The sequence below is a fragment of the Odocoileus virginianus genome, chromosome 4 (assembly GCF_023699985.2).
Source record: "Odocoileus virginianus isolate 20LAN1187 ecotype Illinois chromosome 4, Ovbor_1.2, whole genome shotgun sequence".
In the NCBI taxonomy this organism is placed as follows: domain Eukaryota; kingdom Metazoa; phylum Chordata; class Mammalia; order Artiodactyla; family Cervidae; genus Odocoileus; species Odocoileus virginianus.
Window position 1 is genome coordinate 12,854,351 of NC_069677.1, and position 15,261 is coordinate 12,869,611.

General features: G+C 37.3%; 1 protein-coding gene across 8 annotated transcripts in view; it reads right to left on the bottom strand.

Annotated features, from left to right (window-relative positions):
* LRCH3 (leucine rich repeats and calponin homology domain containing 3) overlaps nt 1–12,917 on the bottom strand; it is a 105,558-nt gene extending 92,641 nt beyond the window's left edge. For 7 of the 8 annotated variants that reach the window (XM_020893621.2, XM_070466141.1, XM_020893622.2 and 4 more), the window contains exon 1: nt 12,618–12,917. In XM_020893621.2, coding sequence (XP_020749280.1) covers nt 12,618–12,879 — 262 coding nt within the window. In that variant the 5' untranslated portion in view covers nt 12,880–12,917. The remainder of the gene's footprint in view (nt 1–12,617) is intronic. The other variant, XM_070466140.1, reaches the window with a different exon arrangement.
* Nucleotides 12,918–15,261: the final 2,344 nt, after the last annotated feature.

Here is a 15,261-nt window from a genome sequence, read left to right on the forward strand (position 1 = left end):
CCAACCTTTCTAAGGTTTATTCTGTATCAAAGTGCCCAATTTTGCAAAATGAAGTATTTTATACTTAATATTTTTTTCAATTGAATAAAATCTTTGGCTTACCCAATCAAGATATTTTTAGGAAATGACCAGATACTATTTTCCTAAACAAATTTTAGAGTAAAGTAATAAAGTCTATGAACGAATTCCTCAAGTAGTGGTTCCTAGGCCACGTGCACCTACAACTTATCTGATGGCTTGTTAAAAATGGAACTGAATGGACCCCACCCTAGATCTGCTGAATCACACTCTCTAGGGTCTGGACCTAGGAATGTATATATTTTTTTAAAGTGCCACTGGGGATTTTATGCACACTAAAGTTTGAGAACCAACAGGCTATGGTCTGTCACTTGATAACAGATGACCAGATATCACAATGTTACTGAGATAGAAAAAGGATCACATATTTATCAGGCTGAGAGTCTCCTTGGATAACTGAGCCTTGCCTAATTATTAAAGTTATAAATACTGAATATACATGGAAAATCTGCTTTACTGTAAGGAATTTAAAATTTGTTTTACTTCTTTATTAGCAAATCAACGTCCTATTCTAAAACTTTTCTAACACCTAAAAATTCTCAATTATTACTTATTATTTTGGGGTACTGACTCCTAGCACATGTAACATGATCACTCTTATCCTCTATGATACCAATTAAAGAGGCTTTGAATGCCTGACTTCTGACATAAAAGGGAAGTATATACACTGGCATTATGCTTGAGAATGTGCTGACTGAATTCTACTATATCATTGAAGCCCCAAGGCTCCTCATTATACCCAGTCACACAGAAGTCAGTTGTCACTATTTCTAAAGCTAAAAAAGAGAATAGGCTTTTCATTTCCTGTTTTTGCCTTCTCATTCATTCACTTTTCCCTCCCATCCTTCCCATCCATACCCCATCCATGCATCCCTCCATCCAATAAACACTCAAAGGGTATTTGGTATTGTACTAAGTGATGTATAAAATAAACATAAAGTTAAGACAGAACCCTTAATGTTAGGCAGAATCCTAAAATGCCCCCTGCAGATCTCCACCCTACTTCCTGGGACTGTGAATATGAAATATCACTGATTATATTCCTCATGAGGCAGAAGGGATTTTGTGGATATAATTAAGCAACTGCTAATCAACTGACTCTGAATTAAAACAAAAAAGAGATAACCTGGCTAGACCCAATCTCATCAAATGAGGCTTCTGGCTGATAGCAGAAGAGGAAGTCAGAGATTCCAAGAGGACACACCACTGTAGGTTTGAAGGTGGAGGAGGCCATGCTGTAAGGAATGTGGATACCTTTCAGAGCCTCAGAGCAGCCACAAGATGACAACCAGCAAGGAAATGGAGACCTGAGTTTTATAACTGCAAGAAACTGAATGCTGCCAAAATCTGAATGATTCAGGAAATTCTTCCCCAAAGCCTCCAGATAAGGGTCCAGCCTGGCCAAGACATTGATTTTGGTCTTGTAAGACCACAAGCAGATAACTCAGTTGAATCCAGTCTTCTGACCTACAGAGCTATAAAATAATAAATGCTGTTTTAAGCTTTGGCTATAATGATTTGTTATGTAGCAAAAGAAAACTAATATACCTTCTTTAAGAAGCTTCCAATTTAGTATGAAAAAAGACACTATTGTTCACTGTGACAGTAAAAAAGTGTGAACAAGTATTAGGGAAGCAAGAAAAGTGACTGGCAAAGGGGAATGGTAAGGTGATAGAGAAGGCAAAAAAGAAGAGGTGATATGAGTAATAATCAAGTTAAGAATGAATAAGCAAACATAAACAAAGAAGCACATTAAAAAGCACATAAATCATAAATGTAGATGTACAATTTTTAAAAAATAGTATAAAGTGAATAACCATATAGATGATGAATCCAGGTTAAAGAATATTTTCAGTACTTCAGAAATGCACCCACCCTTAACCCACAGCCCCTTTCCTTTAATATTTTCCCCTCTCACTTACAAGTAACCATAATCCTAACTTTACAGTAATTACTTTCTTGCCTCTTAAAAGTTTTAGCATTTATGAATGATTATGCTCGTCTTTGAACTTCATTTAAGTAAATGTGTGCTGCATATAGTGTTATATACTTCATTTGCTCAACATGTTTCCAAGGTTCATCTATGTAATTGCATGCAGTTGTAACTTACTCATTTTCACTGCTGTGAAACCACATAAATATCTAATAATTGATTTATCCATTCTATTGATGGAGAAGGAAATGGCAACCCACTCCAGTATTCTTGCTTGGGAAAACCCATGGACAGAGGAGCCTGGTAGGTACAGTCCATGGAGTCACAAAAGAGTCTGACACGACTTTGCAACTAAACAACATTCTATTGATGATCATTTTTGCTTTTTTGTTTTGTCAAATATTGAACAACGTTACGAACATTCTTCAGCTTCCCTGGTGGCTCAGACAGTAAAGAATCTGCCTGCAATGCAGGAGATGTGGGTTCAATACCTTGTTTGGGGATCCCCTGGAAGAGGGCATGGCAACCCACTTCAGTATTCTTGCCTGGAGAATCCCCATGGACAGAGGAGCCTGGTGGGCTACAGTCCATGGTGTCGCAAAGAGTTGGACACGACTGAGCGACTAAGCACAGCACATGAACATTCTTATACATATATCCTAGTGCACTTATACACAAGTCTCTTTGGGGTATGTACCTCAGAGCCTGGAATTTCTGGTTTATAAAATATGTGTATTTTCAACTTTACTAGGTATTTTTCAACTCCATTCGGCACTGTTAAAATGTCCCTAATGCTCCATAGTCAGTACCCTTGTATTTGTGGGATCTGACACCTGCATATTCTACTAACCTTGGATTGAAAATATTTGGGGGAAATATTACAGAAAGTTCCAAAAAGCAAAACTTGAATTTGCTATGCACCAGTGACTATTTACACAGCATTTAGATCATATTAAATCTTACAAGTAATCTGGAGAGGAATTAAAGTACTGGGAAGAATTGCATGGATTATATGCAAATAGCATGCCATTTTTATGTAAGGGATTTAAGCAACCACAGATTTTAGTGTCTTTGTGTGTGTGTGTGTGTCCCGGGGGTGGAGGTGAGGGCTGGTCCTGGCATTTCCCTGAGGACACTGAGGGAGGTTACTTTCTGGTTCTCTGTACTGTCTGTCAATCTATGAGAAATACCTCAGTTTGGGAAAACATTGAAGATGGCAGAGGAATACGACGGGGAGACCACTTTCTCCCCTACAAATTCATCCAAAGAACATTTGAACGCTGAGCAAATTTCACAAAACAACTTCTGACCGCTAGCAGAAAACATCAGGCGCCCAGAAAAGCAGCCCATCGTCTTCGAAAGGAGGTAGGACAAAATATAAAAGATAAAGAGACAAGAGAGTTGGGGACGGAGACCAGTCCTGGGAAGGGAGTCGTTATAGACGATGTTTCCAAACACCAGGAAACCCTCGCACTGGCGGGTCTGGGGGAAGTTTTCGAATCTCGGAGGGCAACCTAAACTGGGAGGAAAAATAAATAAAACCCACAGAATACATGCCTAAAAGCAACTCCCAGCAGAAAAGTACCCCAGACGCCCGCATCCGCCACCAGTAAGTGGGGGCGGAACAGAGAAGAGCCCGCAGCATTGCTTAGGGTAAGGACTGGGCCCGAATGCCCTGAGGGCAATCGGAGGGAGCTAACGTGAGATAGCAACTTGAACTGTGGGATAGCAAGAGAGAAATACCTCAATTTGGTTTTCTTTTCCGTTCCCTTGATTACTAATGAGATTGAGCACCTTTTCACACATTTATCAGTTATTTGGAATTCCTCTTTAATGAAGTATCAGTTCAAGTGTTTTCTCAGTTTTCTATTGTGCTCTCTTCCTTTCTTTAGAAATTCTATATATACTCTGGATATCATTTATTCGTTGTATTTATTGGCAATCCGTTACTCTGTGGCTTATCTTTTCACTCTCTGATTATAGGTCATTTCTAAAAACCCATTTTTAATTAAAAAAAAAAATGGTTACCTAGTCCTTATAAGAAATATGTTTAATAAATAAGTTAAAGTTCTTGGTTTGATATTTCTTTCAAATAATAAAAAATTACAAATTTAGAGGAGCAAGGAAGAAAGTTAAAAGTAAGGAAATTCCTTAAAATTTTAGTACTAGTTTATGATTCTATAATTAGTAGCACTGCATTTGATATTGCTGGCTACTTCAGGAATTCAAAACAGTGTTCCTTTTGTGAATTACCATATTAACCATATATTTTCTTCCAAACTTCAGTGAAGTAACTGCTTCATAAATGAATTGGGAAAAAAAAAAATGAACATGCATGTTACTACTTAAAAGTCCTATTTCATTTTATGAGGTAATATTAAGCATCTAGCCTCCACATACAGCCAAAGGAAAAGAAAATGAACCCTAGGAAACCCTTGGTCCCAATCTTGTTGCCATTCGTTTAGTCTCAACACTGATTTTTCTGATAATCTATGACTCATCTTCTCACCCCTCCTAAAGGCACCATCCTACTATTTACCCTTCCTATTTAAAAAAACAATGCCAGTACAGCTGAGTCTAGATTTTTCCCCTGAAAAGTAAAATTAAATCTTATTTCAGAAGCCTTTATACTCAACAGCCATGATCTTCCCCATGGTCTCTGCTTCTCTTTATAAAATATGTGTCTGTTGCGGGAGGGGAACAAGGGAGGAGGTGGGTAAGGACATAACTAACAGGATATTTTTAAGTCTTTTGTATTGTGTCAATACAATATAAGAACTGTGCTGCTCCTCAGGCAGAAGAGAAAGGATATGGCAAGTGGATGAGACTATATCAGAGCTCATTCCAATTAGGAATCATACAATTTCTCATTCCAAATAGGAGGCAAAGCTGTAAGAGCAGGGGAATTATACAATGCTTCCTGAGATGTGTTCTGAGCATCCCATGTTTCATTTCAATATGTATATATTCACAGAAACTTTGTTACACAGAATACCATTATATACAATATTATATCCATATTTGTGAAAGTGGCATACTGGGGCGGCTGGGGTGGGACGGGGTGGGGTGGGACGGGAACACTCGTGAATTACAGAAAACAATAAACACTATACAAACAAATTTGGTTTGAAGCCATAGGTTTGTATTAAAACAAGCATGAACATATAATATAGGATGGTACTTTAATACAATTCCAAGCCTTGAAATTTTAAGCTCTCTATTAAGGCAACTTCAAGCTCTATACCCCAGATCTTCTCTGAGGTTAGAGGAACTTCAATAAAAATTTGTGTTATTAACATATACACATAATCTTTATAGACAGAGAAATGTGGAAGAGCTGGCTTTTAGGTATAAAGACGTATCAAATGTGAGTTAAGTTGGCCTTCATGTTTAGGGGAAGAAAACAGGTCTTTTGTGGGTGGCCTATAAACCTAGTTAAACTACATAAAGTACGTAACACTGTTTCTATGAGAAACTCCTTTTGTAATTCTGTTTGTAAGTTATGTTTTATTTATGTTTTTAAAAGTTGCATATAATTTGTTAGAACAACTCCACTTCTAGGAATTTATCCAGTAAAAGATAATAAGAGGTGTGAGCAAAGAGTTACATTTATATAAGTGTTCACTTGTGCTCAGTCCTGTCCGACTCTTTGTGGCCCCATGAACTACAGTCCACCAGGCTCCTCTGCCCATGGAATTTTCCAGGCAATACTGAAGATGCCATTTTCTACTCTAGTATTATTTATAACAATAAAAAATTAGAAATAGTCTAAATGCTCAACAAAAGGGATCTGGTTAACTGCAAAGATATAACTAAATACTTTGCAACCACTAGAATTCTATCACAAGAAAATGTCAACAGATATGACACAGTATTTCTAATATACTCTACAGTGGAAAAAAGCAAACTACAAAAAGCTAATACCATGTTTTTCAATATACATGTATACAGATTAAAAAAAACTTGGAAGAATATGTCAAAATGTTCACAGTGCTTTATTGATGCAGTAGTATTAACTCTTTTTCTTTCTCTACTTTGTGTATTTTTTCCCAAATTTTCTGTAATAAATGTGTTACTTTTATAATCATAGAAAAATTCAAATATATAGTTTATATAGAGGCACAGTTTCTGATTCTTTGTCATCAATTTATTCTGACAAAAGGACACAGAAAAAACAAAAAATAAATATTTCTCTTTGTGTTTATATACTTTTTCTAATGGTAGTAAAAAATTACACTCCTCACGATGAACTGAGTACAGAAGAAGGAGATATAATCTCTTCTTCAGACTATCAGACTGACACAGATCACAAAGAATAAAATCAGCAAAGTGAAGACAACTCATGAGCTGCTGATACAAACCTAAGCTAAAAAACCCTTTAGGAATAACAGTTTTACAACCTCTATTTAAAAACCCCTAAAACTGTACATTCTTTTAACCAATCAATTATATTTCTAGGGATTTATCCTAAGGAAATTAAATAAGTCTGCAAAGAGATACACATGAAGTTATTTTCAGCAATATTGTTTGTAACAGTGAAAGATGAAGACAATTCCAAAGTGTATCAATAGGGTAAATGAGAAGACAGTATACCTATGGCAGACTACTATTAAAAAATATGCTACATATCTTTCTGTAGCAGATATTTTCTGATACTGTATATCATGTAGTGAAAAAATGATAAAACAGCCTTTATAAGATCCCATTTTAAGATTTTTTTTAAAAGTGAGAATGTATATATTCATGAATAAAATGTTTAAAGATTTCAAACCAAGGTTCACTACCAGTTTTCTGTGGTAAGTGGAATTACAAAAGATCTTTAATGTTTTCTTTATAACTTTTTGTACTGCAATGTGCATGCACAACTCTTAATATCAGAAGGAGTGATTCTGAAACAGTCTGATTAGTCAAATAAAATTAGCTTTGGCTTTTTTCTACTCTTTTCTCATGGTTAAGGCTCTTAGAAGGTTCCTGATTTGAGCGCATGATACTCACATGGGTCAACTATACAGTTAATGCCTCTATTAACAAAGATGGCATGCTTAAGTGGCAGTTTTTATTAAGAAGGTATTATTTCTAGGACTTTCCTAATGGTCCAGCAGCTAAGACTCTGTGCTCCTAATGCAGGGGACCCAGGTTCAATTCCTGGTCAGGGAACTAGATCCCACATGCCACAACTAAGAGTTCGCAAGCAACAACTAAAGATCCCATGTGCTGCAACAAAGATCAAAGATCCTGTATACTTCAACGAAGACCTGGTACAGCCAAAAAAAGTAAAAAGTCAACACCCTTAAGAAACAAACAAACAAAAAAATCAAGATATTATTTCTAGAAGAAAAAATGATATATCCCCTTTCAGCCCTGAGATATTACCAAAGATCTGGTAATTATGACTGAGCCCCCATCTGCTGCTATCTTCTCAACAATTATTTAAGTGTTCTCTTCTCTAGTGATCATGGTGGCTTATTGTATTCATGGATATAGAAAGGATTTGCCAAAAGAAATATGATTTATAAAATAAAACAATGCAGAAGAAAATTTCAATTCTATTCAACACAGTATGCCCCAACATCACTGTTAAATATAACTTTCTGTGATGATGGGAAGATTCTATTTCCTGTGCTGTCCAATATAACTGACAGTAGGTCTGTCTAATGTGCTGACCAATATGACACATGTGGCCACTGAGCATTTGAAATGTGGCTAGTACAATTAAGGAACCAAATTTTAAAATTTTAAATTATTTTAATTTTAATAACCACTTATGGCTAGTAGCTACTATACTGGACAGCACTGTTGTAGAAAATTCACAGTATATAGACTGCTGTTGATACAAAATATACATAAATAAGTATCTAAAAAAAATATGGTTTCCACTTAAGACCTGGCATTTCGGTGCATATTTCCAAGACTAACGAAACCATGACTGTGTGAGTTACAGAATGTTTTTTGAAAAATTAAAAGGTCTTTTATGCAATCCTCATTCTTCTTTATCTAGGAAGTAAGCACACAATTCTTGAAAGCTTTATTCTCATGGCTTCAATAAGACTGTGTTACTTAGGTTCACCCATTACATCTCAATTTCTTTCTTTTTTTTGTATCATCTTAGTCTCTCCCATCTGCCATCAACCACAGGCTTTTTCCAAAAGTTGAATCCTTGGTTTCCTGTTTTCGATTTTCCATTCAGAAAAGATTTCTTACACCTTCAACTATGATCCTACTTGTCTTCTGCAAAACAGCACCACTTCACTACATAACCTTAAACAAAGTCTTAATATTTAAGACAGCTTCTCACCTGTAAAATAACTTGACAGTGTTACTACAGTTCCTTTGGTTTTAGGAGTCTCTAAATTCTAGTAGAAGCCTAGTTATAAAACTTTGTTTCTGGTTTTTTCTCGAACTGATTCCTCTTCTTGCCCTTTAAGTGCTATGGTACCCCATGGTTGTCAGTGACCAACTTTTCCACTCTCTACATTCTCTCTCCAAGAACTGCATAAACCCTTCATTATGACTGTCTCAAATTTATGCTGCAGTTCTAACTTCACTCTTAAAAGTTCAAGATTTACACTTCTATTTACTGCACAGTTTCTTTAGTTGGCCTGATACATTTAAGACTCCGGTAGCACATGTATCAGGCCAACTAAAGAAATTGAACCAAACTTTCTTTGTCAGTATGGCTTAGTGATCAAAAACAGAAGTTTTAGGATCAGATGAATCTGAATTTGAATCCTAGTGCTGTCATTTATTACCTGTGTAACACTGATCAGATTAATCTCAGGTCTCCATTTTTACATGTAAAATGGGGTTAAAACTAGTACTTACAACTCATGTGGTTGTTATATGTGCATTTTATATATATAGCTTAGTACAATATCTGCAATATGCTAACAGCTCAACAAATGTTAGCTACTATTATTATTATCAGCAGCATTACCACCTTCCTAGTCCTACAGGTTTAATAACTCAAGCAACTTGATGCATTGTCTCTTTACAAAAAAGAAAAAAAAAAATCAGTCAACATTTGTACATTTATTTTCCAGTATGATCTCAGACTATTTTTCATTCCTTGACTGTTACTGCAGCCAGCCAAACAGATTACTAGATTTTTATTGCTTACAGGGTAGTCTTTTCTTATTTTTATTCCCACTATATTACCTAGCATAATGCCTTACACATAAAAGTTTTGCTGTTATTAGACAATTCAAATAATCTTTACATTACTCATTCTATTACACTAGATCTCTTGAGTTCTTTGAGAACAGGGAGTGTCTTGGTCCTCTTTGTGTATCTACACCTGAAAATCCTTGAGTCAACAAACATCTGTTAAACGAACAGTCTCCCTGTTTCCAAACCTATCATCAGTCAGCTGCCTCAAATTCAAAGGGCAGCTCTCATATTCTCTAATCCAACCGATTTATTCTGACCAAACTGACCTCCCCACAACTTCAAGAGCAGACTCACTGTCATATTACTCAGGATTCTTATTTTGTATCAAAAAGTCTACTCAGATTAAGTAGGAAAGGGAATTCATTAGCTTGCATAATTTGACAGTCCAAGGATACCACTAATTTAAAGCCTAGCTATTGATCCAAAGATTACCATCAGAACTTGGCCTCATTCCTTCTATCTTTTGGCTCTGCTTTCAATTTATTGGCAAGCTCCAGGTTCACATTCTATTCTCTCAGCAACTCCAGGGTTCAAAGCATGCCTCTTTCTCAACAGAATTAACACTCCTGCATGCTGATAGGAAAATGTGTCCATCTCTAAACTATCACTATTGCCAGAGGGATGGACCGCATTGACTAGCTAGCCCTGAGTTATATGCACACCTTTGTGGCAGGGTGGGATCCATTCCACTGCCTGGACTGGCTTGCCTTCCCATTTCTGCCTCCCCAAATTAAAGCTACAACTTTTCAGCCCCCAAAAGTCTTTCATGATTTAAGATTTTCCCTGTCCATTGGATCAAGTAACTCCTTCCCAAACAAACACTTATTCTTCCTAAAAATCTACCGTTTAAAACAAACAGGAGGGGGAAAATCCCAAGAAAATGTTGCATGATGAATTTTAATTATGTCAAGTTATAAACAGTATGGGTAATATGTACTATCTCTTAAAATGTAAGGATAGCAGTTCTATGTAACTATAGATACATTCTATATATTAGGAAAGAACAGATTATGTGGCAACTTTTAATATAGTGTTCAAGTAATGTTTTGGGCTTTAAATTTTCTACAGGGTCTGAACAAAACATTTCAGCTAACAAAAGTTGGGTCTGAATTCAAAGTACCCTGTGTAACAGTCTATGGTTTTGGAGTTACCTCCAACAGGATTTGAGTTAGGCTCAAATCACAGCTAACACCACCTTCCTTGGCTTTAGCTACAGGTCTTTAAGCAAATTATTTTTCTTTCCAAACCTGGGTTTCACTACCTCTAAAAACAGGAATGGTAATATCTATCTGTATGTAAAGAAGCTGTGTGGCACAGTGAAGAGAAAAAGAGTAAGATGGTCCCAGGCTGAAATTCTACCGCTATTATTATTTATATGCTTCTAAGTGGCTTCTTGTAAATTCTGTGTGATTCCTCATATGTAAATTTGGGATAATAATATTTTAAGCATTTATTTTGATTTATTTGGCTGTGCTGGGTCTTAGTTGTGGCATGAGGGACTAGTTACCTGCCCAGGGATTAAACCCGGGTCCCCTACACTGGAAGTGCTGAGTCTTAGCTACTGGATCACCAGGGAAATCCTTGGGATAATATTTAATCCATTGGTTGTTAAGTATTTAACAAGGCAATGTATTTTAAACATCTACCACAATGAATAGTAAACAGTGAAAACTCAATCAATGTTATCCACATCAAACTATCTGTTTAAAATAATTTAGAGAATTCAGTATTTTTGTACTCACCAAGGTCTGCCAAAGACTTCTTATACTTAATAAGAGATATTTCTGACCTTTTAGAAATTAATCGAGTCTAACAGGTTATAAAGTACTTTGCAATCTTTTAGACTTTTTGACTAAATAAAATGTCAATGAACAAAAAATCTGGTTTATAAATAAACTGTTAAAGTAATAAAAATAAGTGTGGATAATAATGAATTAGAAATTCACGGCATAATAAGGGAAAAATTCATTGGCATTACTTATTCTTTATAAATGCCTTAGCGTTTTCTTTGTTAGCTAATATTTCTTAAAGGAAAAAGACACTGGCCCTAGAGCTATTTAAAAGCCGGTAAGATAATGAGCTAGATAAACTTCTACATTCAACTTATCCCTTAACTTCAGGCTTAATGCAGTTAATACTGAAATGACTCATGCAATATGAAGTCACTATGCTATCCATCTCCTGAACAGTCATATGCCATAGAGCCATCTCCTGAAGAGAATCACGAAATCTGGGGTATGAACGACAAGTTTAGATGCTGTCAATCGGAAACATGCAAAAGGCAAGTGGCCGCTCATTTACATAAGCAAAAAAAAATTAATTTTAAGGTCATTCACTAAAAAACACAAACTATATTCTATATAACTGTATTCAAAAAGATTAAACAGACATTTGATTCCTTCCATTTTACACAAGAGGCAGTCTCTTTGGAAAACAGTTTCTTGAAGTAGTGTTAATAGTTTTGCTTATCTTTCTAAAATGAGTGAATCATACGTAATATTCAGCAATCTTTAATGAGTGCACAAACAGGAAAAGTTAACAGCTTAAGAAAGGTTGTATGAAAATAATTACATCATACTATACTATATGTAAGAGATGTTTTCCTCCTTTGTACTGTTTTTAATCTACTCCTTGAGGAAGCTGTATTTTAAACACAAAGGGAAACATGTTGAACACCTCAGTCACCAGATACTGTTCTCTACAACTAAGAAAATCAAGTAATATCTAATTTATTTTCTTTTCTGTGTTAAAAAAATACGTATAAGGCAAAGTAATTTTTTTTTTAAGAATTAAACATAGATACGGTAGGCAATCTTTTGTGCCTTTTCTAAATAGTTTTCTTCCTGCAACTTTTTTTTGAGGGGGCATGAGGTAAGAGGAAAAGTAGTGGAAGTCTGAAAGTTGGCCCTAGTTATTTTTACAAGTACATTTGGTAAGTCAACCAGACGAAGGGGAGAAAGAAAAAGCGTTCGGGCTCACACTGGAAACAACAGTTCTTAAAAAACGCCAGTGCTGAGAGTCATGCTTTCCTGACAATGCAGCGACCAATATTACTCCGATTAAAAGCGCGCTACAAACCTAAATCTGAGTAAAGTCAATTTGGCATCCTAAATCCGAATTGGCCTGCAGCAATCCGGCGGAGCAAGGGTCTACCTCAGCTTCCGCAGAAGTTAATTTTCTAGGAGAGTAAAACACTACCCATCAGTTTCCTATGGCCTTCTTCCCCGAGAGATGCTGCTGTCCACCTCGCCCCAGGCTCCGGGTCTGACCCGCAGGCCTGGGTGGGTTGGGGCAGTCGGCTTCTCCCCGTTACCCTGGTCCCGACCAGGAGTAATGGGACCAGTTACTGTAACTACCCGCGATTCCCCCGAACGGCCAGGGCGGCCTCCGACCGCGCCCCGGGCCTCCGGTCCGCTGGGATGTCCCCCACCCCACTCACCCGCCCGAGTGGTGTCCGTCAGGTCGTGGTTGGCCGCTCCCCGGGGAAACTCCCTCAGTTTCCGGCCGCTCAGGCTCAGCACCCCGGTTACCGCCGCCTCCTCCAGCGCTCGGTCGAGGGAGCGGCTCCACGAGCCCGGGCCAGGACCAGGGCCTGCGCCGGAGTTTGGGCCGCAGTTAACAACCGAGAGGTTACCTCCCGACGCTCCTGGGCAAGAGTATTCTGCAGCCGCGGCCACAGCGACCAAGCCCGCGGCCGCCATTTCCCAGCCAACTCTCCGGCCCTTCAGCTCAGCGCATGCGCGACCAGATGATAGGTGGGCGGGGAAAGGGGCTTACAGACCCCGGCCGGGTCCCTTGATGGACAGGACTGCGGTGCCGCTCTGCACTTCCAGGCGCTGGCCTCCGCCCACAGGAGGTTTCCAAGAGATATTTAAAACGGAACTCACAAATCTGGAGCACCTCCCTACGGTAGGCTCCCACTGGCCTTTCTAACATAACTGCAAAAATATCTTTCAGACAACGCTCCTCACCAAAACTACCTTCCTCCCTTAGGAGGATTAGATTAAACATTTTTTAACACTGTTGCTGCCAAAAACGAGGGGAAACGTTCCTTGATTTGTCATTCTATAAGCCAGGTGATTTAAGTGGAGATTGTGAATTTATTAACCATTATTGCCTGAGGGAAAAATAAGTGGCTCCAAACTTCATAATTCTCATTGAAAGGGTTATATAACTATTTTAGGCCCTTCCTAAAAATAGCTTCTTAAGGAAAATAAACACTTTAAATAGTACGTCTTCTTTGGGCAAGATTTTATTGTTGAACGAAACTGGGTGAACCTCACTTAAGTCTAAAATTTGGGTCTAGAAGCAAAACTGAGGAAGAGAAAATGATTTTGCCATAATCTACATGTGGAAATTAAAGATAGAACTGAAGAAAGTTAAAAATGAAAATGAAACCATTCAGTTATTGGAAAACTAGAAAATATTTCATTTTATCTAAAATATTTTATAATTTACCACACCACGGAACTTGCAGGATTTTAGCCTCCTGATCCCATGGACAGAGTCGTCTGGTGGGCTGCAGTTCAGAGGGTTGCAGAGTTGGCAGGACTGGGTGACTTGCACAGCAGCACAACTTCCTGAATGAGGGATTGAACCCATGCCCTCCAGAATGAAAGCTGGGAGTTCTAACCACTGGAACACCAGGGAATTCCCACCACTTCATTTTAAGCCAATTAGGCCTGACATATATTGCAACCAGTCTTCAGCTTATTCTTGACATTATTGAATGACATTTAAGTCATTGCTGCTAAATGATGTAATTTTCCCCTACAATCAATCAACTAGTATTTTCTGTGGGAAATAAGACTGTCAGATACAGTCCTTTTCCTAGATTTGTTTTTCATTTATTTTTATTAGTTGGATGTTAATTACTTTACAATATTGTAGTGGTTTTTGCCATACATTGACATGAATCAGCCATGGATTTATATGTGTTCCCAATCCTGATCCCCCCTTCCACCTCCCTCCCCACTTTCCCTAGATTTTAATTATGGAATCCAAATAAGCCAAATAGATTAAAACCACAAAAAAAGGGCTGAGTGGGGGTGGTGGGGATTAACCATCAGAATTCAAAGAAAAGGAATCTAGTATGTCAAATTCTGAAACAAATCTGAAAGATTCTGAAGTGCAATAGGCTGGAAGGGGAGAGTAATATCTCAAATTGAAAAGAATATCAGCATGAACACATCCAGGTATGATTTATAATGGTTCATGTGGAGAATATTGCCACAGGCCAAAAAGTTCATGTCAGAGAGCAAAAGAAAGTAAGGTTGGAGAGATGCTGTCCATCACTCAAGGTCCAGTTTTACAATGAAACCTTGATTAGCACTTCCCAACACCTAAATAGAAGAGACTGTAAAAATGTTTAATCTCAGTGCCAAAGTTCATTAGTATCAGTTGCTCAGAGAGTTGTTCTGTAAATTCTGTGTTCTAGGTTCTTCAGTGACAGGTTCCATGATCAATGTCTCTAATGAACATGGATCACCCAAATAGCAAGTGATCTGTTATCCCTGGCAGGTATCATCTATCCAACCTATGAATTGGTTTTTGTTACTCTAGACTTCTAAAATTGTTACTCTTAGAAAGACTTTAAGCTATTTAAAGATCAGGTCCTCATTTTTATTTTTTTAGAGCTATTTCAACCACAAAAGCAGAATCATATATTCCATATTAATGCTACAATACTATAGAAATAGTCAGACTTTTAAAATGCACAGGTATCATCTATATTTGATTACTGATTACCTCCCACATTTGAATTCCTCTGACAAATTCTCCATAATATGGCCTCATTCTTCCTATCCACCTGCACATATCATTATAATTACAACATACCATGCTAATTCCGGCCTTTGCAGTTCTGACCAAGTTTATAGATTGATTATACTTTGTCTAGGCAACTAGATTTTAAGGTCCTTAATATGTTAAACTCTGTATCTTCAATATCCTGGCAGAGTATATCAATAGTTTAAAAATAGAGTAAGTGGAAACAAAGAAGATGCTGTTAAGTACTAACACAGTAGAGGTTATGTGCTAATACAGCAGAGGTTAGGAGAAAAAAGAATTACAGTATTTGAGAA